Raw genomic sequence first — 26169 nt, 5'->3', positions numbered from 1 at the left:
TCTTCGGTTCCTGCGCGAGATGACCCCTCCCGGCTGGTTTTGTGGCTTCACCTCCCTCTTTCTCCGAGAGCGCCTCTCTGGCACTCTTGCTTTTCAGACCCTTCACTCGGGTGCCGGTGTCTCCACGCCGCCTCTTCTCTGCCGGGCCCCCCTCCGCCCGCGCCCGGCGAGGGGCGCCCCCTCTCCCCGTGAGGGCGGGAGCCAGAACAGCGTCTCCGGCCGCCTGCAGGTGTCTCCCCACGGAGGGGCGCGCGTCCCTGCGCCGTGGCCGCTGCCAGGCGCCCGCGGCTCCTCGCCGAGGTGCACTCGCGCTCCGGGCTCCGGGCGCGCCGGAGCCGCTCCGCCGCCCGCCCCGCGCGTTTCCCCGCGCGGCCCCCGCGCGCCGCGCCCCCACCCCCGGGGTAGGGGGGCGGGTCATGGGCCCGCGCCGCGTCCGCCGCCGCCCATCGCAGGCGCCCGAGCCCCGGGGCGCGGCGGGCAGCGGCCGCTGACGCGGGGCGCCGGCTGCCAACTTCGCGCGCGGAGCTCCCCGGCGGCGCGGTCCCGGCGGCGCGGGCGGCATGAAGACGAGCCGCCGCGGCCGAGCGCTCCTGGCCGTGGCCCTGAACCTGCTGGCGCTGCTCTTCGCCACCACCGCCTTCCTCACCACGCACTGGTGCCAGGGCACGCAGCGGGTGCCCAAGCCGGGCTGCGGCCAGGGCGGGAGCGCCAACTGCCCCAACTCGGGCGCCAACGCCACGGCCAACGGCACCGCCGCCCCCGCCGTCCCCGCCGCCCCCGCCGCCGGGAACGGCCCCCCTGGCGGCGCGCTCTACAGCTGGGAGACGGGAGACGACCGCTTCCTCTTCAGGAATTTCCACACCGGCATCTGGTACTCGTGCGAGGAGGAGCTCGGCGGGCTCGGTGAGTGAGCGGCGGCGCCCCGGGGCTCGGCTCCCGGCTCCCCCAGGGCTGCGCGCTCCCTCCTCGCGCCGGGGCTGGGGGCCCCGCGCCGCCGCTAGGACGCCGTGCCCCGCGCTCCGCAGGCGCGGCCGGCCCAGCGTTCGGGCGCGGGGAGCGCGGCGGGCAGGTTGCCGGATGGTGTGGTGGTGGTGTCTGTAAGATGCTGTGCTTTCGGGACTCTCCACCGTTTCAAGGTTCAAGAGGAGCTCCTGCCCCTTCCGAGCGCCAGGCGCCTTTAGTGGGGGGCGGGGGACGTCGCCGCGCCTTGGGGAGGCGCGTCTCCCGGCCACCCGCCCCGGCTGCCGGTCGGCGGGGCGCGCGTTCCTTTCCGCGCCAGAACTCATCTTCACGCTCGCCCCTTCCCCGCTTTTCCTTCGCGGGGCTCTGGCTGCCCCCGTCCCTCCCGGGGTGGTGGGGGTGTTGCTGCAGGGACTGTTGCTATCAGCTGCCCCCTCCCACCGCAGATCCACAGAGCCCGGAGCCCAGGGGGTCATTCTTCCCCGCACCCCATTTCCAACCCGCGCTCATCGGCTCCCAGCCCGGGTTTGGGGAGTGAGCAGTGGGGGCAGTCAGGTTGGTTCCCTGCAAGGGGCAAGGAACGCTTCGCGTCAGGCCCCCCGCCCGGGGAGAAGATGAGGCGGGAGGCAGAGAAGGCAGGCGGGAAAGCTGGACAGCCCCGGGAGGATCCGATCAAAATTGAGGCGGGGGGCGGGGGGGGGGCGAGGTTTGTGGGGGAAGGGGGTGACTTTTCAGAAGACAGATCCAACTGCGCGCGCGGCCTCGCACCCTTGCCTGTACCCGCAGGAGGCGGCCAGGGCTGGAATAAGGGTCCCCGAGGGGAATAAGGGTCCCCGAGGCAGGCAGCGAGGCCAGGGCAGGTCCCCGGGGCCCCATGCTGGGGACGCTGATCCACACCACCCGGAACCTCCCGGACGCTGGAGAGGATGTTGCTCCAAGTTCAGGTGAGGGGACCCTCTTGAGTGAATTGACCTCTCTCCCCAAGGTTAAAACTCTCCATCTGTCGCTTAGCTCTCAGATGTCAACGTGGGCTATGTGTGCAGTCACACGGAGACACGAGTGGGCCACAAACCTCCAGTTTGCCCTGAGTTAGGCTTTGGCCTGACTGGTTGAAAGGACCGAGGGAAGGTGTGAAATAAACCCGGGGAGGCTGCAGTCCCTGCAGGGAATGCCCTTTCCCATGTCTTCCCTGGCTGGCTCCTCCTCTGCTCCAGGGGGACTTCCTGGCAGGGTCCCCTGCAGAGAAGACCTCCCTGTCCCCCTCTGGAGGCAGAGTCTTCCCATCTTTGTATTGATAGCTCATTGCCACTTTTATCTCCCCCATCACACGTGGCACAATCTGAAGTTTTCTGGGGGCATGCCTTCGGCCACCCGCTTCTTGTCCCCGGTCCCCATAGGCTGGCACTCTATGAGGGCAGGACCCTAGCCATCTTGTTCATTGCCATGCCCAGTCTCTGGGTATTGTCTAGTGCATAGAAGGTCTTCAGTACCTATTTGCAGGATAAATGTTGCATGAGGCCTCAGGACCATGGACTGGAGGTTTCCTGGGGTGCTGCCTGCTCTGTCTCGCCTCTGGGGGTGGCCCACTGAACTTTTATGGCACCACTTGCTTGATACTGGCTGCTTGCCAAAGACCATCTGAATAGGGTCATGCCCTGACCAGTTTCACCCCATCAGACTTACTTCTGGCGTGCACTCAGGACATGAGTATTTTACTCTGGGATGTAATAATAATAATAATAAATTAACCTTAAAAGACATCTTGGCTAAAATTCCCTGCTTTCCACTCATCCTAGTCCTCTCCCACAGAGGCCCTGGAATGCCTTATCCTGGAAAGGATCTGCACCCTTTTGGGGGTAGAAGTCCCTCCCCACGCTTCACCTCTGCCTCTCACCACGTTTCTCCTCATGGAAACTCTCAGACCACCTGCTCCTTCCTTTGTGTACACACTCAGATCCAACACTGTGCCTGGCGGTGGCGTGGTCCCGTCTCTGCTCCATGAAGTGCCAGGGTCTTCACTGGCCAGCTTAGCCTCTCAATTGTTGGAGGTCCCTCCAGGCCTCTTCCTGAAGGTCACGCCCCGAACTGTTGCTGTTATTTCCCTGTAGCTCATCCGTGCGGCTCGTTCAGGGCTTGACACAAGATGTTACGGATTTTTTGATTGGAGTATAGTTGCTTTACAGTGTGTTAGTTTCTGCTGTACAACAAAGTGAATCAGCAGTATGTATATGCATAGCCCCACACAGGATGTTTAAATTCTTCAAGCTTTAAGGAATGTTAATTAAAAAAATTGAAAACAATACTAGCTCACAATTATTGAGCCCTTGATGTGTACCAGGCACTGTGAAAACGTCTCACCTGCGAAATCTTGTTGAACACCCTTGCGCGGCAGGCACTTCTATGGTGCCCATTTTTCAGATGAGGAGTTTGAAGTTAAGAGAGGTTCTTGTCTGGCCTCACACCTGATGAGGGGGCCTGAGTTGTCTTCCTGGGGCAGAAAGGAATCCAGATGAAGTGATCAAAGAGAACCGTGCAGTTGGGGGTCGGAGAAAGGGGCAGTTTCAGAGAGGGCTCAGCATAAGACCCTCACCGGCAGTCCTTTCTTAGTAAAAACGTGAATGGTTATAGTTTGTTCGGTAAATAAAACAAACCCACAGTTTTTCTCTTTCCTCTTAATCACTGTTGGTTAGCGATCACCCCTCCCAGAAAATCACAATTTTCCTCCCTGGGAGCTTGGAAAATAGTTATCAGCCTGTCACTGTTGGTGAGAAATTTGGGAAGTCTGAGCCAAACTTGGATGATTTTCCCAGCAGATCCTATGGTGCCCAGATTCTACCCCTCCACCACTGTGGTACTGAAAGGGTGTCACGAGGTACCTGGCCTCAAACTTTTGTTGCTATGACAACCTTCCTTCTGGGTTCTGCGACCATTTTAAAATTTCTTTCTACTTAGAGAGGGGGAAAAAAACACCCTAACACACCCCTCCCGCCCACCCCCCAGGAACAAAATCCTACTCTCCACACAGAACATGGCCAACCAACTTCCTTCCCTCCCACCATGAAACTACAGCAAAGGTTTTCTTCCTTCCTCTGGATTTTATGTTCACTCCAGTGAAAACACCAACCACGAAATCCTAACCTCTCCATGAGAGGCAGCTGTTAAATGTTCCTTCCTCTCAAACGCCTGTTCGGTAATTTCTTTCTGTGCTCAGGGTAAAAACCTCTCCCCACTCTGGGCAGCCACAGGGAAATCTAATAAGCCCCTTTTCCCACACTAAAAAAAAAATCTACAGGGTTCACAAAGAAAACTGCAGCCTGTCCTGAACAGACACAATCTCCCCAGACCCGGCACAAAGGACGCTTTTCTCTTTCCTCTAAGAAGGAGCATCAGCCTCCTTCAACAGGCAGACACGGAAGCATGGCCTCGACACAGAATTACCCCAACCCCTTCACGCAAATTGGATTTATCTTCTGGCTGAGATGCTCTGAAGGCGCGGATGGGTGCAGACACGGCCCTTGGGGTGGGAGGGGCGGCAGAGAAAGGCCTGGAAGAGTGATGAGGGAAGGTCTGGCGGTGGGCGGGAGGGGGTGGCAGGAAGGAGGCTGCGCTGACGGGAGCGCAGGTAATGTTTGACTTCGGCTCGGGGAGTGTGTGTTTGAGCCTCAGGAGAAGGGTGACTCCGGAGGATTGATGGGGTGGCCAGGTCTAGTGGGGCTTGTGAGGGTGTCTGGAGGGAAGTGGGACTGGGGTGGCCGGTGAGAAGGGAGAGCTGAGTCAGGGGAAGGAGAAGCAGGATGGTTGGTGTCCTGACTCTAGACCCATTCTGTCCACTGTCATGGGTGGACAAGGTCCAAGAAGGATGGATGCCTCACGATGCCTCTTTATAGCCCTGTGGTTTGGGCAAGGGCCTCAGTTTACTGACCTGTAGAATGGGGTTTATGGGGATCAGAGCAACTAGCAGCTGCTCAAGGAGTAAGGATTCAGTGAAATAGTGAAGGGATGTTCTGGGCACCTGTTGGGTGTGGGATGCCTGGTCACTTCTGTGCTGCCCCTTGTCTGAGCCGTATTGTGTGTCTCTCCTGTGGACTTCTGTACCTGTTCTATGATTGCCCCCATCCCTGCCCGTCCCTGTCCACTCTGCAACTGAGTAATCATCGGATCCTGTCCCTCCTTTGCACAGGCCCCTCTGACAGTCCCCTTCTCACTTAGAGACAAAGCCACATGGTCCCCGAAGCTTGAGGCCCCGCATGAGGGTGGCCCTCAGCCTCCCCCAGCTCTCTGGGTCCTCTCCTTCCCACACTGGTCCCTGACTTCTGCTGCACTGGCCCCCAACACCAGACAAACGCAGCCTCAGGGCCTTTGCACTGGTCCTCCCTTCTGCCTGGAAGGCTCTTCCAGCAGATGGCCACAAAGACTGTTTCAGCAATTAAAAAAAAAAATTTATTTATTTGGCTGCACTGTTGCAGCATGTTGGATCTTTCATTTGTGGCATGTGGGACCTGGGCTTGCCAGGTGGCGCTAGTGGTAAACAGCCTGCCTGCCAACGCAGGAGACATAAGAGACACGGGTTCGATCCCTGGGCCGGGAAGATCCCCTGGAGGAGGGCATGGCAGCCCACTCCAGTATTCTTGCCTGGAGAATCCTGTGGACAGAGGAGCCTGGCAGGCTATAGTCCGTGGGGTTGCAAAGAGTCAGACACAACTGAGTTACTAAGCACACATGCATGTGGGATCTAGTTCCCTGACCAGGAATCAAGCCTGGGTGCTCTGCTTTGGGAGCATGGATTTAGCCACTGGAGCACCAGGGAAACTCCTGTTTCCCAAAGCTTCTTGAAATCAGCTCTCTCCCACACCTGATTCAGCATTGATCTCCCCACACTTTTCCTGTTGATTTCTAGCCGCTCGCCACCATCGACCTTTGCTTAGTCTTCCTTGTTTGTTTCATGTGTGGTCCATGGGCTCTGTGCAGGTGGGGCTTGGGTTTATCTGGGTCCTCCACACTGGTCCCCAGTGCTGGCATGTAGTGGGGTTCCATCACCTTTTGTGGGATGGATTTCGGTTGTTATAACTGTTGTTTTCTGGGTGCAGTTCTCCGCCAGGCTCCAAGTGTCTTCTTATGCTGCAGTGAATCAGGGGGCTGGCCGGGGACCCCTCCCCTTCTGCTGAGGTTTCTGCTCCACCTGCCCCTCATTATGCTCACCAGTGAGCATGGGGTGGGACCCTTGCTGGGGAGGAGAAGCCCCCTGTTACGCTATGCCTTCTTGCTTCCCCTTCATTTCTGCAGAAACCTCAGCCCTTCTGTCTGCCCCTTACATTATGCTGCTCTATTTTCACAAGTATAAGGAGGCCTGTGATGTCCCCAGCCTGGAGCTTCCAGTGCTTGGGAATACATCAGTGTAGTATTACACAGGCCAGGAGCAGCTGATGGGTGAAGAGCTGGACTTTGAAGGGGGTGGCTTGGGCCCCCCATGTGTTACTTCCTTTGGTTCCCATAAGAACCCTGTGAAGTAGGTACCATGGTTATGCCCAGTGAGGAAACTGAGGCACAGAGAGGGAAAGTGATTGGTTCAAGGCCACACCTTTCCAGGTGGCAGAGCTGAGATATGCAGGAGGCACCAGAGCCTGGCCCTTGTCTGCTGTGCCATGCTGTGCCCCATCTCCCCCACCCCAGTTAATAAAGGCTCCCCCGGCGCCTCCCAGAGGCCTTGTTGGGAAGAGCACTGTGCCAGTGGTCCTGAGTCCTGGGTTCGAGTCCAGCCTCCAGTGCCAGCTTGCAGAGGGACTTTAAACAAGTCACACACTCTCTGGCCTTGTCTCTCCTTGTGTGTAAAACGAATGTTTCATTTTGTTTTTTGTCTGCATGATGGAGGCGGCAGAGCACCCTGTGACCACAGGCCTTGTGGTTGCACTGTCCAGGCTCCAGCCCCTAAGCCACCACTCATATGCTGTGTGACCTCTGGCAGGGGCTTGCCCTCTCTGGGCCTCAGTTTCCTTGGCTGGGACAAGAGGATGATGATATCTGCCTCACGATTGTGTCCTTGGAGTTCAGGTGGATAACACAGATGCTTGGCTTGTATACAGCGATCACTCACTAATGGAACTTGTGGTCATCTGACCTTGGGTTAGAGGCTGTGGACGTGTGGCCCTTGGGTCACCTTCAAACTGTCCATTTTTTAAAAAAATAGGTATATTTGGTTTATTTATGTATTTTTGGTTGCGTGGCATGCTGGATCTTAGATCCCCAACCAGGGATCGAACTCTCGCCCCTTTCAGTAGAAGTGCGGAGCCTTAACTGCTGGACCACCAGGGAAGACCCTGTCCATCTGTTTTCTTGGCCCTGCAGTGTTTTCAGCATCTTTGAATAAGTTGCCAGTGTTTGAAAATTGAGACACTTCACAGAAACAACCAGATTGATGGCTTTTCTCAAAAACTTGGCAGGTCCATCAGCACTGGGCCCAGGTTCCTGTGGGGGTGGCAGTTGCCTCTTCCTGTGGTCCACCATCCCCCCCACCCCCCACCATCCGCTCTCCCCCATCCACCCAGGCCCCAATCCTTGGGGTCCTCCTTGGTGCCTCATGTTCTCACATCCCATGTCTCATCCATGGGCAAATCCTGCCTGCTCTTCATTTAGACTCCAGCCCCTACCTGACCATGTCCTGACCAGCTCTGCCCTGGCATCTCTCCCCTAGACTAGGGCAGTCACCCCTCCCTGGGCTCCTGCCCTTGGTCCCCACCCTCTGTCTGTTCTGCATCCGGCAGCCAGAGGAATCCTGTTAAATCCGAGTCCCTCCTCTGCGCAGGGCCCTCCCGTGCATCCTGTCTCACTTGGTTACAGCCAGGCATCCTCCAAGCCCTGTGGGCCCTTTGAAATTTGCCCCTTGTGCCTCTGACCATCTCTCCCCAAATTTGCTCTGCCCTGGCCACACCAGCCTCCTTGCTGGTCCTCCAACAGGCCAAGGCCCTCCTGCCTCAGGGCCTTGGCACTTGCTGCTCCTTTAATGTGGGAACTCTTTTCCAGGTACCTGCCAGGGTCCCTCCCTTCTTAGGCAGGGCTCTGCTCAGATGTCCTCTTCTCAGTGGACATGGTCCCAGACCACCTTCCCAGACCATGTGGTCTATATCAGTGACCTCACGACCTCCAAACACCTCCCCCATTTATTCCCCCATCACTCTAATTATTGTCTTACCCACTACCTATCACTCATTTATCTCTGTCCTTCCTTTCTTTCAAAAAATTTCATTGGAGTACAGTTGATTTACACTGTTGTGTTAGTTTCAGGCGTATGGCAAAGGGAATCAGTTACACATGTACATATCTCCCCTCTTTTTAAGACTCTCTTCCCATATAGGCCATTACAGAGTATCGAGAAGGCTTGCCCGTGCTATACAGTAGGTCCTTGTTAGTTACCTACTTTATATATGGTAGTGTGTATATGTCCATCCAGGGCTTCCCAGGTGGCGCTAGTGGTAAAGAACCTGCCTGCCACTGCAGGAGATGTAAGAGATAAGAGACAGGAGTTCAATCCCTGGATTGGGAAGATCCCCTGGAGAAGGAAATGGCAACCCACTCCAGTATTCTTGCCCGGAGAATCCCATGGACAGAGGAGCCTGGCGGGCTACAGTCCATGGGGTCACACAGAGTTGGACACGACTGAAGCGACTTAGCACGCACACATGCGTATGTCCATCCCAACCTCTAAATTTCTCTCTCCCCCTTCCCCCCTTGATAATCATGTTTGTCTTCTACCTCTGTGACTCTATTTCTGTTTTCATTTATCTTTATTATGTCTCTCCCTTGCTCGGTTGCTGTCTTCATGGGGGCAAGACTTGGTGCGTTTTACATAATACTGGCTTTGAGTGAGGATTCGGTGAATATGTGCGGAATGCATGTGGGGTTCTAGGACCTTCTCAGGACTCTTGTGTGCAGCAGGAGGCCCCCGGTTCTGTGCCTGCTGTTGCCTTGGACTTGTCAGATGTCCTTTCTTCCCTCTTCCCTTCCCTGTTCTGCTTCTGAGAAGAGGTATTCAGTGGGGGTACTGTAAGGGGCTAAGGGGGTTCATGCAGTCATTCTGTTTAAATCCTGGGGCCAGACTTGGAACCTTGTGGGGATATTGTGACCTCAGGCCTCTGTGTTTCCTGTGGGGCCATCAGTGGTCCGAACTGACAGGAGCAGACTCAAACCCACTTAAGGATAGGGTTTCTTTCTTTCTTTTTCTTTTCTTTTTCTTTTTTTTTTTTTAAGGAGGATGCTGCTGCCTGCAAAATCCAGGCAAAGGCCTTGGAAGTCAGAGCCAGGACTATCTGCGCTCCTGGAGGCCAGAGCTAATAATCTTCCTGCAGGTCCAGAGTCACTGACTAAAATCCTACTGAGGCCAGACTGGAAACCAAAGAGAGTTTGGGGAATGGAGGGGCCAGTGGGGAACTGGGAATGGCTGCCCCCCTAAAGGGGCAGCTACTGTTCAGCTCCAGTGCCCATTATTATTGGAGAAAGGGGGACCCCGTGGGACCAAAAGTTGTCCATGTTATCAGCCCTCCAAGTAATGGTTGAAATTTGGCAATGAATTCAGTTAATAAGAAGTGTGCTCTGCAGGACTGGGCCTAACACTTATGAGGGGCGAGCAAGACTCTGTCCCACCAGTTTGCAACTTCTAGGCCAGAGCTCTGCTGCTCATGTGATTGGAGTCCCAGCTCCTTGTTTCCATGGCTATCGGTTCAGTCTTGAGAAAGAATCTGATTGGACGGCGTGGCAGCCTTGATGGCTGATCCCGTTTGCTCTGTCCAGGAGTGGGGGGTGTAGGATCTACACAAGCCCGTCCTGTGAAGAGAGGAGAGCAAGCAGAGCTTCAAGCCAGGGGGATGGCTGGGGGCTTGGATGGACATCCCTAAAGGAGGTGACCCATTAGGCAGGACTCCAGGACTCACCACATGGGAGACAAAATTACCTGAAATGGGCTTAAGAAAAAAAAACAAACAAACAGGAATTTATGGTCGTTCTTGATAGAAAGTCTCCTAAGAAAAGTCCAGGTTGTGGCGAGGCTGGATCACAGTGTAATTGGGAATTTCTCTTTCCTGCCCTTGGCTCTGCCTTCCTCTGGATTAGCTTCATTCTCAAGTCCACTCTTCCCCTGTGGACATCCCCCAAAACTTTGGACTTAACCTCTGTCCCTTCAGTAATTTCAGGGGCAAAAGAGATCATCCTCTCCAAGGTTCCAAACAAAAGTCCCAGAGCCGGTTCTCACTGGATCAGCTTGGGACTGTGTCTCCGTGTCCTTGAACTGATGGGCATGGCCAGAGGGGTAGATGGTATTGATTGACCACAGGAGATGAGGACAGGTTCCTCTCCACCATGAGGCCTGAGAGTGGAAGAGGGCTGTGCCAGTCAGCACTTGCCACAGTGATGCTGTGTAACAGCAGAACCTCAGGGGCAGACAGCTGTAAGCTCAGCTTGACTGTCTGTGGGTCCACATTAGTTTGGGCCTAAATATTAGGTGGCTCACAGGTATGCTGGTCACTGGCTGTTTGCTTTGCTGACATCTCATTGGTCAAAGCAAATCACGCAGCTGAGCCTGGAGTCACTGTTGCGGGCACCACAGAGTTATAATGGCCAAGGGCATGGATATAGGTTGTTGCTATTATTTAGTTGTTAAGTCGTGTCTGACTCTTTGTGACCCTATGGATTGTAGCCCTCCAGGCTTCTCTGTCCGTGGGATTTTCCAGGTAAGAATATTGGAGTGGGTTGCCATTTCCTTCTTTGAGGGAATCTTCCTGACCCAGAGATCGATCCTGAGTCTCCTGCATTGGGAGGTGGATTCTTTACCGTCTGAGCCACCAGGGAAGCCCTCTATGGATACCGGAGAGAATGAAGAATTGGGGCCATTAAAACAATCATTGGATTGACATATACACCTTGCTCTGTTTAAAATAAGTAACCAACAAGGACCTTCTGTTTTAAAAAAAGGGAAGGGGGACAAGAGAATGATATAGATGAGATGACATTGGCCAGGTGCTGATAATTCTTGATGGTAGTCGATAGATTCATGGGGATTTATTACACTACTCCTTTCACTTTTGTATATGTTTGAAATTTTCCACAATAAAAAAGTTAAAACAATCACTGTATTGTAGGTGGTTCTTCAAAGTTGGGACTTGTCCAAGTAAGAGGGACTTCCCAGGTGGCTCAAAAGTAAAGAACCCACCTGCCAACACAGGAGACTCGGGTTTGATCCCTGGGTCAGGAAGATCCCCTGAAGAAGGTAATGGCAACCCACTCCAGTATTCTTGCCTGGGAAATCCCTTGGACAGAGGAACCTGGCAGGCCACAGTCTATGGGGTCACAAAAGAATTGAACATGACCGAGTCACTGAACAACCACCACCCAGAAACAGATGCTGGGCAGATAAGGACAACAGATGCCCCCTACTTACACAGCAAAGGTACATCTAGGAACTGAAGGAGTCTGTGGCTGCGCCCTCCATCCCTGGCCCAATTCCTTTTAGCCAAGGCACTGCAGCTGTGCCCGAGTCAGAGGTTCTTGATCATGTGGCCCTCTGGGCTCTGTGATGCTGAGATGGAAACCTGGAGCCTCCATCCAGAGAACCGGGTCCCCCTAAACACACAATTTGGCTTGTGGTTTCCAGAGACCCACACTGGAGACCACCCCAAGTTGAGGACCTCTGATCCATCTGGTGTTTCCCAAACCTGGCTGTGCCCAGGGCCATCTAGTTGTTGGTGGTGGTGTTCAGTGGCTAAGTGTTGTCTGACTCTTTGCGACCCCATGGACTGTAGCCTGCCAGGCTCCTCTGTCCGCCACTATCTCCCAGAGTTTGCTCAGATTCATGTCTATTGAGTCGGTGATGCTGTCTAACCTGAACTTGCTAAAAGACAGATTCCCTAGGGCCTCGCCCTTGGACCTTCTGCTGGATAGGTGGGGGGTAAGGCCCAGGGATCTGAATTTCTTTTTAAATTAATTAATTAATTGGCTGCACTGGGTCTTCATTGCTGCTCTAGGGTTTTTCTCTGGTTGCACCGAGCAGAGGCCACTCTTCCTTGCGGTGCATGGGCTTCTCATTTCAGTGGCTTCCCTTATTGCAGAGCACGGGTTCCAGAGCTTGGGCTCAGTAGTTGTGGCACACAGGCTTAGTTGCTCCTCAGCATGTAGGATCTTCCTGGGCCAGGGATTGAACCCATGTCCCCTGCATCGGCAGATGGATTCTTAGCCACTGCTCCACCAGGGAAGTCCCAGGGATCCACACGTCTAACCAGCTCCCCAGGGATTTCTGAAGCACAGCAGGTGTGGGCCCCAGTGTTCCTATCCAGGCCTCTCATTCTGCATCTGACAAGGGGGCAGCAGGCTCCGGCCAGGCCCCTCCCTGCCAGCCCCCTCCCTGCCAGCCCACCTCCGCCTCCTGCTCTCTCAGCTTCCGGTACGGTCTTCCACTTCCGGTTCTGCACCATGCTCTCTGCACTTCCTGCCACATCCAGCGTATCTGCGTGTTTGCTCTCACTGGTCCCTCATCCGGATTCCCTTCCTTTAAATATGAAGCTGTCACGTCCGAAGACCCTCCCCAACCCCCAGCCCTCGATGCTGTCTTCTCCCACAATCTCCTCACAGCACGTACCACTCACTGAAATGATTTGTTTCAAATTTCCAAGCACATTTATCATTTGTACCTCTCATCCTAAAGTGAGCAGCTCAGAGCAGACCAGAGACTGCGTTCAACTTCTGACCATGGTGTCCCTCGGCCAGAACGCCGTGGTCCTTAGGAAGTGGCAGAATCCCTTTGGATGGAGAGCTGATACCCAGGGTCTCAATGTTGCAGGATGAGGGTCTTTCCATGGGATGTACATGTTACCTTGGAAATGCAGAAAGCAAAATTGAGGGCTGCCAGGAGGGTCAGTACGCGCGCGTGTGTGTGTGTCTTTAAAGGGGGTAGAAAGTGACAGGCAGGATCAGCCCAAGTGCAGAGGCCCTATTGGCTGGTGGGGAGCGCCCCACAGCCCCCCAGGACTGTTCCAGGGTGGTGAAGCCCAGGGCTCCAGGATTCCCCAGGTCACGATAGGAGCAAGGGGAGACCCTGAGCATCCTCAGAGTGGAGGCCTGGGCAGATGTGCAGGATCCCAAGGAAGGAAGATGTGGTCCCACATGGGATGGGGCCACTGTTGGGGACAGTAGTTTAGAGCAGAGTGAGTGGGAAGTTTTCCTCTCCTGAGTTTTCAGAGGAAATGTGGGTCTCAGTTTCCCCACCTGGCAAGTGGAGTGATTATCCCGAGCTCCTGGTTTGGCTCCTTCCTGTGAGTCAGTTCAGTTCAGTTGCTCAGTCTTGTCTGACTCTTTGTGACCCCATGGACTGCAGCACTCCAGGCTTCCTGTCTATCACCAACTCCTGGAGCCTACTCAAACTCATGTCCATTGAGTTGGTGATGCCAACTATCTCATCCTATGTCGTCCTCGTCTCCTCCCACCTTCAATCTTTCCCAGCATCAGGGTCTTTTCTAATGAGTCCTTGTGGTTTAAATCTATTCCAATGGGAGGCCAGAATTGCTGACAAAAATTGAAGATGGCAGCGCTGACCTCTGTCACTGGATTCCAGGTGGGTGGTGACTCAGCGAGGTGTGAAGGGTGGCCCGGCCCCAAACTGCCCATGCAGAGGCTGCCTCCTCATCGCTTCTGGATAGTGGGCTGCAGGGTCCTCTCCCAGGGGCTGCCCCCTTGCTGCTGGTGGACATCAGCCAGGGGATGTCCATGTTCCATGTTCCATATTCCAGCTTCCGGAAGCAGATCTGGAGCCTGGGGGAGGGGCAGTGGTGGGGAGGGGCCTTGTCCTGCATCCCAGCCTCCCAGGGAGGTGGTCAGAGACGGCAGACACACTCTGAATATGAGAGGGACCCAGGGCAAGGCTGCGATCAGACAGAGGAGCCAGGAAGGGAGGTAATGAAAGAGAGTGACAGAGACAGAGAGAGAGAAAGACACATATAGAGGGGACGAGGGCAGGAGAGGGGAGCAAGGTAGAGACGTGGAGACAGACAGAGGGATGTGCAGTTACAAACCAGGGACACACACACATAGATGGAGAGACACAGAGAGAAGCAGAGGCAGCAATTAGGAGGGAAACAGAGTAACTGAAAGGGAGACACCGAGAGGGAGAGGGACACACACACGCACGCATGCACGCACGCACACACACACAGGCACACACACACACACAGGCAGGCCTGAGGAGCTGGGAGGAGAGGCAAGTAAGGGGAGCCTGAAATAGCCCGGGGGAGGCGGGAAGGCTCACATATGGCCCCCTTCTTGCTGCTCTCTTCCAGGAGGGCTGAGTCCATGGTGGGAGAAGGTGGCACTGCCAGGGGTGGGCTCGTGGGGCCTCAGCCCTGGGTGCCTCGGGCAGGAGGGGAAGGTGCGGCAGCCAGACCAGACCCTCTCCTTCCACAGACTCCCCCTCCTCCTCCCTCCATCCCTCCCCTGCTGGGGGGAGTGGGTGGGCTTGGTGTTGTGCTACTGGGGGGCTTCTGCCCATCGAGGCTCTCCAGCCCCTCTCCAAACTGCCACAGGTCAATAATAATAAGGATGGTGGTGACTCATATATGAGGAGAGTAATAAACACATCTTAGCAAAACTATGGTTTTTTAAAAATTTTTATTTTTACTTTATTTTACTTTACAATACTGTATTGGTTTTGCCATACACTGACATGAATCTTTCATGTTTGGAAAACTATGGTCTTTTTATTAGTCATTCGCAGCCCAAGTAAACTCAGTGTGTAGGAGGCAGCTTCTCAGTGAGTCGACTGGATCTGTGTCCTGGTGGCCACTGGGACACACTGGTGGAGCCTCCCCTGCCTCTGTCCTTGTCTCTCTGTCCCTCCTTCTCTCTGGGCCTCTCTCCATCCTGCTTGCTCTGTCCGAGGGTCGAGCTCCAGAAGAACTGTCTCTCCCTGCCATCCTTGTCCCACGCTCTCAGCTGCCGGCTTTGTCCCCTGCTGGTTCTGGTGGCTCAGATGGTGGAGTACACCTGCAATGCAGGAGATGTGGGTTTGATCCCTGGGTTGGGAAGATCTCCTGGAGGAGGAAATGGTACCCTTCTCCAGTATTCTTGCCTGGAGAATCCCATGGACAGAGGAGCCTGGTGGGCTGCAGCACATGGGGTTGCAAAGAGTCGGACACGACTGAGCAACTAACACTTGCCTTGCCTAGCCTCAGGAGAAATCTGGGTGGTCCTGGGTGAGGAGCAGAGGGAGGAAGACCCTCCCCAGACACAGTCAGGGTTGGGGGTTGGGCACAAGTCTCAGTGACTCCCCTCAGTTGAGACCTCTACTCAGAGGTCTGTCCTGCATCTCCAATGAACAAGTCCCCAACCCACTGTCTGTTCTGCTGCCATCACTGACCGGGGGAGGCTGGTCACTCTGCCCTGACCATCTACAAGTCTGAGAAGGTTCAGACACCCCCAGGGGCTATGTTCCATGTGTCCCCATCCTGGACTCAGGTAAGAGAAGCCCTGTCTCTGGGTTCCGAGACTGAAGAAGCAGGAAAGAGGGGCGAGTTTCTGCCCAGAAGTAGCTTATGCCATTTGGCTTGCATTTCATTGGCCAAAGTAAGTCACATGGCATTAGCTAATCTCCTGGAGGCTAGAGCATGGCGCTCCTACCAGGTGCCTAGACAGCGGAGCTTGGGAAGACTGGTGACAAGCGTGATTGGATACCTCATCGTCACCTGCCCCCTCAGCTCCATCTCAACAAGCAATAAAGGACAGCACCATCTTTCCCAGGTGAAACCTTGAAGGTCTGTTTAAACCCTTCTCCCTGCTCTCTGTCTGTCTCTCACACATATATCAGCGTTCAATCCATCAGCAAATCCTATCGGCTCCTTTTCAAAATACATCCAGGGACTTCTCTGGTGGTCCAGTGGCTAAGAATCCACCTTCCAATGCTGATGCGAGTTCTATCCCTGGTTGGGGAACTAAAGTCCTACATGCTGTGGGGCAATGAAGCCCGTGTGCCACAAGAAGGATTCCCACGTGCTGCAAGGAAAACTCCACGTGTGTCAACTAACACCCGATTCAGCCAAAAGTAAATAAATAAATATTAACAAAAATAGAAATACATCCAGAGTCCAACCATTTCTCCCCCTCCCCTCTGCCCCCCTGGTCTGAGTGGCTTGAGTAGAGGAATACATCTAATGTGTAGTAAGGTGCCAGGCCACTCACTGCTTCCACCTGTGTTCTTAACTGCATAAACCAGTCATGTCTCTGTGACTTTTCTAGACTGTCTTTTTTTTAAATTGAAGTATCATTGATTTACAATGTTGTGTTTGTTTCTGGTGTACAGCAAAATGACTCAGTTATGTATACATATTCTTTTCCATTATAGGTTATTATAAGATATTGAATATACTTCCCTGTGTTATACAGTAGGTCCTTGTTGTTTATCTACTTTATTTTTGAATCTCTTATACATTCAGATACTCACTGTCTTTAATGGAGGTTTTTAAATTGAAGTGTAGTTGATTTGTGAATACAATATCATGTTAGTTTCAGTTTCAGGTACAAAGCACAGTTACACACACACACACACACACACACACACATATACTTTGCAGACTCTTTTCCCTTATAGGTTGTTACAAAACATTGAGTATAGTTTCCTGCGCTGTATTGTAGGTCCTCCTTGTTGGTTATCTATTTTATATATAGTAATGGTACCCCACTCCAGTACTCTAGCTTAGCAAATCCCATGGACGGAGGAGCCTGGAAGGCTGCAGTCCATGGGGTCACTAGCAGTCGGACATGACTGAGTGACTTCACTTTCACTTTTCAGTTTCGTGCATTGGAGAAGGACATGGCAACCCACTCCAGTGTTCTTGCCTGGAGAATCCCAGGGATGGGGGAGCCTGGTGGGCTGCAGTCTATGGGGTCGCACAGAGTCCGACACGACTGAAGCGACTTAGCAGTGTGTATCTGGGGGCTTCCCTGGTGGTGCAGTGATAGAGAATCCACCTGCAATGCAGGAGACATGAGTTCCATCCCGGGGTCAGGAAGATCCCCTGGAGAAGGAAATGGCAACCCACTCCAGTGTTCTTGCCTGGAGAATCCCATGGACAGAGGAGCCTGGCGGGCTGCCCTTTTCCTTGGGGCTGCAAAAGAGTCAGACGTGGCTTAGTGACTAGACAACAACAGTGTGTGTATGTGTTAATTCCAAACGTCTAATTTATCCCTCCCCGACTTTCCCCTTTGGTAACTTAAGTTTGTTTTCTATGCCTGTGAGTCTGGTTTGTAAATAAGCTCGTTTGGGCCCTGTTTGAGATTCCACATATAAGTGGCATTGTATGGTCTTTGTCTTTCTCTCTCTGACTCACTTCATTTAGTCTGGTAATCTCTAGGTCCATTCATGTTGCTGCAAATGACGTGAGTTCATCCTTTTTACAGCTGAGTAGTATTCCATTGTATATATGGACCACATCTTCTTTATCCGTTCATCTGTCAGTGGATGTTTAGGTTGCTTGCTTCTCAAGCCGGTTCTTCATTCTCCCTCTGATTGTGTTGGAGTAGGATTTTGAGACCTGTGGTCAGTCATCTTCCCATATACGACTGCCGGCCCAGTTGTTCTGACACTTACTGGGTAGTTATTTCCATCTTGAAAGAGTTGTCTTCCTTTGCAATAAGAGATCATTTGGAATGATTATTTGGAAGCTATCTTCTTGTCTTCTTCGGTCTTCATTCATTCAGACATGTTTTTTGAGCACCTACTCTGTGCTGGGTCCTCTCCTCTGTACCAGGAATACTGGGTGAACTTGATGAATGAGGTCCCTGCTCATGAGGAGCTCATATTCCAGTGGAGAGAGAAAATAAATAAGTTAAGCAGACATAAATCAATAATTTTATATGAAAAGTAAGTGAAAAGAAAGCTGAGTCATGTCTGACTCTTTGTGACTCCATGGACAGTAGCCCGCCTGGCTCCTCTGTCCATGGAATACTCTGGGCAAGAATACTGGAGTGGGTAGCCATTCCTCTCTTCAGGGGATCTTCCTGACCCAGGAATTGAACCCAGATCTCCTGGATTGGAGGCAGAGTCTTTACTGTCTGAGCCACCAGGGAAGCCCATAATTTCATATATTTTCAATCACTGTAGACCTAAGTGCTATGAAGCAGAGTCATGAGATAGCAGGGGAGGGTGGGGTTCTTGATTGGGTGTTGGGGAAACTTCTTTCAAGGGGTGACATTTGGACTGAGATCTGAATGACCAGGATGAGGTGGCCACACAGAGTTCTGGGTACGGGGGCAGTGTTCTAGGCAGAATAAGTTCATCCATTTTCTACTTCTTGAGTCAGTTTTTAGAGAATTGTGTTGTCTCCTAAAATAATTTATTCATCAAGAGATTCAGACTTATTTGCATAAAGTTTAGCAAAGTATTTTCTTGTGATTAAAAGGAAAAGTCTCTGTTTAATTAGTTTCTTCTTTACACTCCTAGTCCTATATATTTTCCCTCTTTCTCTTGATTTATCTTGCTGAAATCTGCTGAGGGTGATATGGGTCCTGGTGAAAATTGCTTTTCAGACCCTCCAGAAAAGAGCAGACTGGCTTGAAATCTTTACATGGGATCTGTACCGAGATGTCACATTCTCAAGTTGAAGGCTCTGGTAATTTGTTCCTGACTTTTCTCTTGTTTTTGGTCCAGGTCTTACCAGCTAGGCTGTTTAATCGTACCCCACCCTCTTTAAAAAAAAAAAATAAAGAAAGAAGCCATACTCTTGTATTTATAAATTCAGTTTAAATTTCCTAATGCATCATTAATTTCTTTTGGCTTACTTTTGTGAGGGTTGTTTTATTAGCGTTTTCAAGTATTTGAGTTGAAAATTTTGTTTCCATAGTTTTAAAAACAAGAATGCGTTTAGTGCTGAGTTTGCCTATCAGCACCACTTTGCTCAAATCTTGTGAGCTTTGAAATGTAGTGCCTTTTTCAAAATGGTTTTCTAAAAGTTCTGAAATTATAATTTTGTTTTCAGCAGTTCTGGAATTTCAGTTTTGTTTCCTCATTGAATTATTTGCTTGTTTATTTTGGCTGCACTGGATCTTTGCTGTGGCGCACGGGCTGCTCTAGCTGGGGAGCGTGGGCTTAGTTGCCTGCCCTGCAGCTGGGGGTTCTTAGTTCCCTGACGGGGTATTGAACTCATGTTCCTTACATTGGAAGGCGGATTCTTTACCACTGGACCAACAAGGAAGTCCTTTTCATTGAGTTTATCTTCAAGAATAATTTAGTGGAGCATTAAAAATTTCCTGGTGCTTTGCCTTATTCACTTAAATTTTTTTGTCATTAATTTTTAGCTTTACAGAATGTTGAAGGAGGTGGCCTGTGAAATTCTGCTGTGTACTTTTTTGGGAAAAATTATTTGACAAAAGGAATGTTTTATTTAATTTCCCTGTGTGTAAGGTAAAGCAGCTTTATAAAATTTAGAACTTCAATGATGATTTTGTTGTTTATTTCTCTTTGCTTTCTTGATCTGTCAAAAACTGGATGCAGTAGGTCAAAGTCTTTCTCTTCAATAGAATTCTTCCCATTTTTACTTGTGTTTCTAATAGTTTTTGTTTTTATAAAGTTTGATTCTTTGTTATTCATCACAAAAAGATCTGTGACAGTTATATTTTCATTGTGGAATTGTGGATTTTATCTTTTGTCAAGATAAAATGACTGTTTTCCCCTGGTAAATGCTTTTTGCTCTGGCTTCTGTTTTTTCACATTTTAATATCAGTATCCCAGCTTTCTTTTGTTTGTGTCCTCTTGATATCTTTCTAGCCAACTTTTTTGTGTCTTTCTGTTAGGTGCACATCTGGTAAGAACAGCGTAGTTAGAGTCTGTCTTTTGGGACACCTGGGGGTCTTAACCAAATGACGTTTATTTCTGTAATCAGTACATCTGATTTCATGTCTTTTTGTAGAATGTTTCAATTCTTTATTCCTTTCTCTTTAAGCATGTTCTTTGTTTTTCCTTTTTGCTTTTGTTTCTATTTCCTTTGCTAATGACTTGAAAAGTATACACATTGCTGTTAATTCTGTTTTTAAAACCTAGATTTCTATTTCTCTAATAATTATGAAGAGCTGTTTGTAGTACATCTTCTGTGGTGGGATGAGATTGTGTGCTAAGTCACTTCAGTTGTGTCCGACTCTTTGCAGCCCTATGGACTGTAACCTTCCAGGCTCCTCTGTCCATGGGATTCTCCAGGCAAGAATACTGGAGTGGGTTGCCATTTCCTTCTCCAGGTGTTCTTCCTGACCCAGGGGTTAAACCTGTGTCTCTTACGTCTCCTGCATTGGAAGGCAGTTCTTTACCATGACTGCCACCTGGGAACCCAGTTGTTGTTGTTGCTGTTGTTTGGCTGCCTCATGCAGCATGAGGGATCTTAGTTCCCTCACCAGGGATGGAGCCTGTACTCCCTGCAGTGGAAGCCCACTGGCCTACTGGAGAAGTCCTAGGATGAGATTAGTGGCTCTTGAATTTTGGTTTCTACTCATATTTATAATAATAATTGCAACTTGATTTCTTGCATAACTGGTTTCACTAATTCTAAGTCCTTTTAGTTAATTTCCACCCCTACCTCATTTTAGTTAAATGTCCTGGTTGACTTTTGACTTTGAACACTAGATATGATGGTGTATGTTCTGGCCACCAGCTGTGGGCTGGATCCCATGCTTGATGCTGAGATGCAGTGGAGATGAGGCCAGTGAGGTAGTTCCTGCCCTCCTGGAACTTCTAGTGGTGTGTATGTGTTCACACATACATCTGCTCAGGTGTGAATGTGCATATATTAACAATACATGAAGCAGCAAACCCATCTCCTTCTGAGGAGGGGCATTTAAGTGGGGTTTGAACAATGAGAGGAAGCTAGCCTGGGGCAGGCAGAGGAAACAACAGTGAAAAGCCTCTGCAGAGGGACAGAGCTTGGCGAGTGGGAGGAATGGAGAGAAGCTGGATGTGGCTGGAGGGTAGTGAGCTAGGGAGAGTGGTGTGGGGTGAAGTAGGGCAGGGAGCAGAGACAAGATCAGAGCTTTGTAGGCATGGAGGACTGTGCTTTATCCCCAGTGCACGTAATCTGCTTCTTAGCTCTTGTTTAAGAATGGCTCGCTGTGACCTTTGGCTATGAATGACACCATAGCTGGGTATAGAAGACACAGGTTTAAACCTTTCCCCTTAGTATCCTGTGGGCATCATTCCATGTTTTCTGGCATCTCTCACGGAGGAAGAGATGCCTGAAGTCAGTCTATTTTTCTTTTGTAGACAACTTGTTCTGTTTTTCCTTGATTCTTATATGATTTTCCCCATTCATCCTCAAAATAGAATTTCATCACAGAATAAATAAATCTCTTTTTAAATTGGCCAAGTACCTGCCATTATCAGCTTAGGAAGCCTTGATTGTATTGTATTTTCAACTATTTCTACTGTTCCGTTTCTTCTGGGCGCTTCTTCAGAAACACCCACCTCTTATGTATGGGACTGTTTTCTGCCCCCTGACCTCTATGGCTATTATTTTCTGTCATATAGGCTAAACGTTCTTTTTGGCATTCTCTGAACTTTCTGGATCTGTCTGATGTTAATTTGGGGTGTATGTATATATCCCAAATAAATTAAATGTAACATAAATGTGTATATATATCATATCTCATATTCTTTGCCATTATGGCTTATTCTAAGATATTGACTATAGTCCCCTGTGCTATAGACAGTGGCACCTTGTTGTTTATCTGTTTTATATATTAGTGCATATCTGCCAATCCCAAACTCCTAATTTATTCCTCCTCCTACTTTCCCCCTTGGTAACCATAAGTTAATTTTCTGTGTCTGTGAGTCTGTTTCTGTTCGGTAAATAAGTTCATTTGTATCATGTTTTAGATTCCACATATAGTGGTATGATGTGATATTTGTCTTCATCTGGCTTATTTTCTTAATATGTTAATCTCTAGGTCCATCTATGTTCCTGAAAATGACATTATTTTATTCTTTTTATGGCTGAATAATATTCCTCTATACATATTTTAATTACATCTTATTTATCCATTCATGTGTTGATGGACACTTAGGTTGCTTCCTTGTCTTGGCTATTATAAATAGTGTTGCTACAAACAGTGGGGTGCATGTATCTTTTCAAAGTAGAGTTTTCTCTGGATACATGCCCAGGGGTGCAATTCCCAGATCACATGCTAGCCATACTTGGTAATTTTTTTCTTAATAGCTGGATGTGGTGTGCTGGGTAAAAGGAACTTCTGTCAATAGCCTTCAGTAGTGTGATGGTAAGGTGTGGGGCAGGGCAAGTGTCCTGTGGTCTAGCGACTTAGGTCTCAGCCTTTTGGTGAGCCTGTGCCCCTGGGTTGTGAGTTTCCCATGTGCTTCTTGGTCCCCTGTACTATTAGGTGGCATAGGATCGCTGGCATTGGGTATTTCCCTTCCTCCAGGTTAGTGAGGCTCTGATAACACCCCAGCAGGTTAGACTACTCTGCTTCCCTGGTAGCTCAGATGGTAAAGAATTTGCCTGAAATGCTGGAGACCCGGGTTCAGTTCCTGGGTTGGGAAGATGTCCTGGAAGAGGAAATGGCAACCCACTCCAGTATTCTTCCCTGGAAAATCCCATGGACAGAGGAACCTGGCAGGTTAGAGTCCATGGGGTTGCAAAGACTGAGCAGCTAATATACAGGTTGGACTCTGGCTAACTAGTTTGTCCTGAGGGTGAATCTTGTTGAGAAGAACAGAATGCTCTGATGAACTTCATATGGTTCATTACCCCTGTTCCCTCCTGAAGTATGAGGGGTTTTTTCTCTGATATTCACTGTGAAGATGTGGTAGACTTTCTGCAGGTAAAAATCACAGAAGTGTGAGGACCCTGGATGACGGAGTCCCCCGCAGGAGTGTTCATTGCTCAGGCTTGTCCACACTGAGCCTCCAGCAGTTCATCAATTACAATTCAGGATGCCTTCACCCAGCACTGGTTCCCACAGCGGTTTCTGCTCTGGGATGTTGTGTTTCTCTGAATCCGCCTGAGCCTCCACCACTTTTGGGGACAGCCGTTTGCCTTGTGACCTCACTTCTATTGGAGCTCTAAAAAGAGTTGTTGAGTTTTCAGTTTGTTTAGCTTTTTCTTTTACTTGTTCTTAGGATGGATTGGGGGCTTCCCAGGGGGCGCTAGAGGTAAAGAACCCACTGGCCAATGCAGGGGACATAAGAGACACGGCTTTGATCCTTGAGTTGGGAAGATTCCCTGGAGAAAGGCATGGCAACACTGTCCGGTATTCTTGTTTAGATAATCCCATGGGCTTCCCTCATAGCTCAGTTGGTAAAGAATCTGCCTGCAATGCAGGATACCCTGGTTCAAGTCCTGGGTTGGGAAGATCCTTTGGAGAAGGGATAGGCAACCCACTCCAGTATTCTGTCCTAGAGAATTCCATGGACTCTATAGTCCATGGGGTCGCAGAGTTGGATGTGACTGAGTGACTTTCACTCACACACTCATGGACAGAGGAGCCTGGTGGACTACAGTCCGTAGGGTCACACAGAGTTGGATACAACTGAAGTGATTTAGCACACAAGCACGCAGGGTGGACTGGTGACTTCAAAGCCTCTCACCTGCCATAAAGAAAACCAGAAATCCCGTTCCTTCTTTCGTATGCCAGAATAGTTTAGAAAGTTTGTTCTCCAGCTTTTGGTATCTCTGAATGCTCAGAAGCATGGATTCTGGCCCTAAATCCTTTATGCTTTTCTACTCCAGTGATTATGGTTAAATTGTGCTTGGGCAGCTCTGAAGGTGCCTTGGTCTAGTCTGAGAGATCCTCTCGCTTCCCCTTCCCTGTACTCCAGCCTGATTCTGCTGGGAGCTTTAGGGTAGGAAATGTGGTGCTTCCATCAAAGCAAGAGATTCTAGGCCCCAGGTTTAAAAATAATTCTTTTTTTGGCCAGGCCACATGGCATGCGGGATCTTAGTTCATTGACCAGGGATTGAATTTGTACTCCTTGCATCAGAAACTTGCAGTCTTAACCACTGGACCACCAGGGAAGTCCCACCAGGCCCTAGTTTTAATTCCAGCTCAGAGGAGCAGAAACACAAGAGAAGATTCTCTCTGCTCCTCGAGCTGTCCCTCCTGGTGTCCCTGACTCATCAGAGCATCTCCTCCTGGGCAATGGTGTAAGTTTTTGGAGGTAAACCGCCATGCTGCAATGTTGATTCCATTTTCTGTGGGGTTGAGTCTGCTCTTCACTGCTTCAGATATGTATCTGGACTCTGTTTTTGCATTTTTTGGACTCCGATGGTAAAGAATCTGCCCACAATGTGGGATACCTATGTTTGACCCCTGGATTGGGAAGATCCCCTGAAGAAGGGAATGGCTACCCACTCCAGTATTTTTGCCTAGAGCATTCAGTGGACCAGCTGAGCAACTAACACTTTGAATCTTTGCTTCCTTAAAGTCCTTCCTTTCACCTAGACTGCCTTCCTGGCGGCTCTTCCCAACTAAATCTGTTGTCTTATTCTCCAATCTGTTGAGTCTCAGTTATGGAGTTTATATTTTCTCAGGGACAGGAACAAATGCTTCCACGAATTATCTTAGAATAAGTGCATTTCAAAGATGTGCTTCTGTTCCTCTTTTTAGGTTGTAGAATGATCCCCAATGCCCTATTCATGATTGTTTCCCTCATCTCTGGGTTCTGGAAAGGTCTCTTCCGGCCTAATGTTTATTCCAAAATAGGATGTGTGGATTCTCTCTGATCTGCCTCATTTTTCACCTGGTGGCTGTTAGATTCTTCCTCATGTATCTTAAGTGGTACAGAAGTCTGGCACTTATATCACTAAGCTGATTTCTTTTCTTTTCTTTTTTTTTTTTTTGGGACTTGTTTACATTTTGTGACTCAGCTTGCTGGAGGTAGGACCTCCCTCTGTCCCTGCTGGTGCTTTGATATGGAAAGGAGGGACGACCTCCTTGTTCTGTGCAGTACTTTCTAGTTATTTGTTGTTGTTGTTAATATTTATTTACTTGGCTCTGTTGGGTCTTAGCTGCAGCATGCAGGATCTTCGTTGTGGTGCGTGGGCTCAGTAGTTGTGGCTCCTGGGGTTAGTTGCTCTGAGGTGTGTAGAATCTTAGTTCCCTGACCAGGGATGGAACCCACATCTCCTGCATTGGAAGGTGAATAGGATTCTTAACCACTGGACCACTAGGGAAGTCCCCTTTCTAGTTCTTTTCTTAACAGACATGGCTGATGTAAAACTATGGTCCCCCCAGCATTCCTATATTTCTTCTTCTTTGCCCCTTTTACTTCAACTCAAGATGCAATGCATTGTTGCACATCCTTTCTGATCCTTACTGTGTGCCCTCACTGGGCATCACGGATACTGGGTGGATGGAGGCCGGGTACTGAACAGTCCTGGTCGCCTCAGAAAGCAGCTCCTGGGCTACGGAGGGTGGGCACTGCCTCTCCCAGATCTAGTGATGTCACTGAGCTAGGGCAGTGGAACCCCTTTGGTCTTCCTTCTTGGCTGCAAAGATAAGTCAATGAATGGAAATTCCTTCTCAGTCTGGCAGAGATCATTGACTGTAGGCCCAGTTGCTAGTCCCCTTGTAATACTCCACTGCTTCATGTGTCTTCCTGAACGTTTTGATTGAAAGAGGGGTGTGTGCTGAGTCACTTCTGTTGGGTCTGACTCTTTGTGACCTTATGGACTGTAGCCTGCCAGCCTCCTCTGTCCATGGGATTCTCTAGGCAAAAACACTGGAGTGAGTTGCCACGTCCTCCTCCAAGGGGGTCTTCCTGACCCAGGGATTCAAGCTACGTCTCTTACATCTCCTGCATTGTCAGGCAGGTTCTCTGCCACTAGCCCCAAGGGGCAAGTCATATATCCCTGGCCTGCCACTACCCACCAGTATTTTTTTTTAAACATTTAATGTATTTGGCTGAACTGGGTATTGGTTGCAGAACACAGGATCTTTAGTTGCGGCATATGGGATCTAGTTCCCTGACCAGGGATTGAACCCAGACCCCCTGCATTGGGAGCATGGAGTCTTAGTGACTGGGCCACCAGGGATATCCATGTGCTGCCTGTCTTAACCCAGAAGCCCTTCACCCTCTACTGAGTGTAGGTTTTGATAAAGATGAGGGGAGCCCTCAATCTCTTCTGGATTTACAACAAGAAGATATGAGTTGGAACTGTGGCCCCGTTATCAATTCATTTACTCACTCATTCA

At 50.3% G+C, this 26169-nt stretch overlaps 1 protein-coding gene across 1 annotated transcript in view; it reads left to right on the top strand.

The window, feature by feature from the left end:
- Positions 1-560: 560 nt before the first annotated feature.
- The window catches only part of GSG1L (GSG1 like), a 254812-nt gene continuing 229203 nt past the window's right edge, over positions 561-26169 (top strand). The window contains exon 1 of the mRNA XM_060406221.1: positions 561-903. Within this exon, the coding sequence (XP_060262204.1) occupies positions 561-903 (343 nt within the window). The remainder of the gene's footprint in view (positions 904-26169) is intronic.

The sequence above is a fragment of the Ovis aries genome, chromosome 24 (assembly GCF_016772045.2).
Source record: "Ovis aries strain OAR_USU_Benz2616 breed Rambouillet chromosome 24, ARS-UI_Ramb_v3.0, whole genome shotgun sequence".
NCBI lineage: Eukaryota > Metazoa > Chordata > Mammalia > Artiodactyla > Bovidae > Ovis > Ovis aries.
This window is presented reverse-complemented; position numbering and strand designations above follow the sequence as displayed.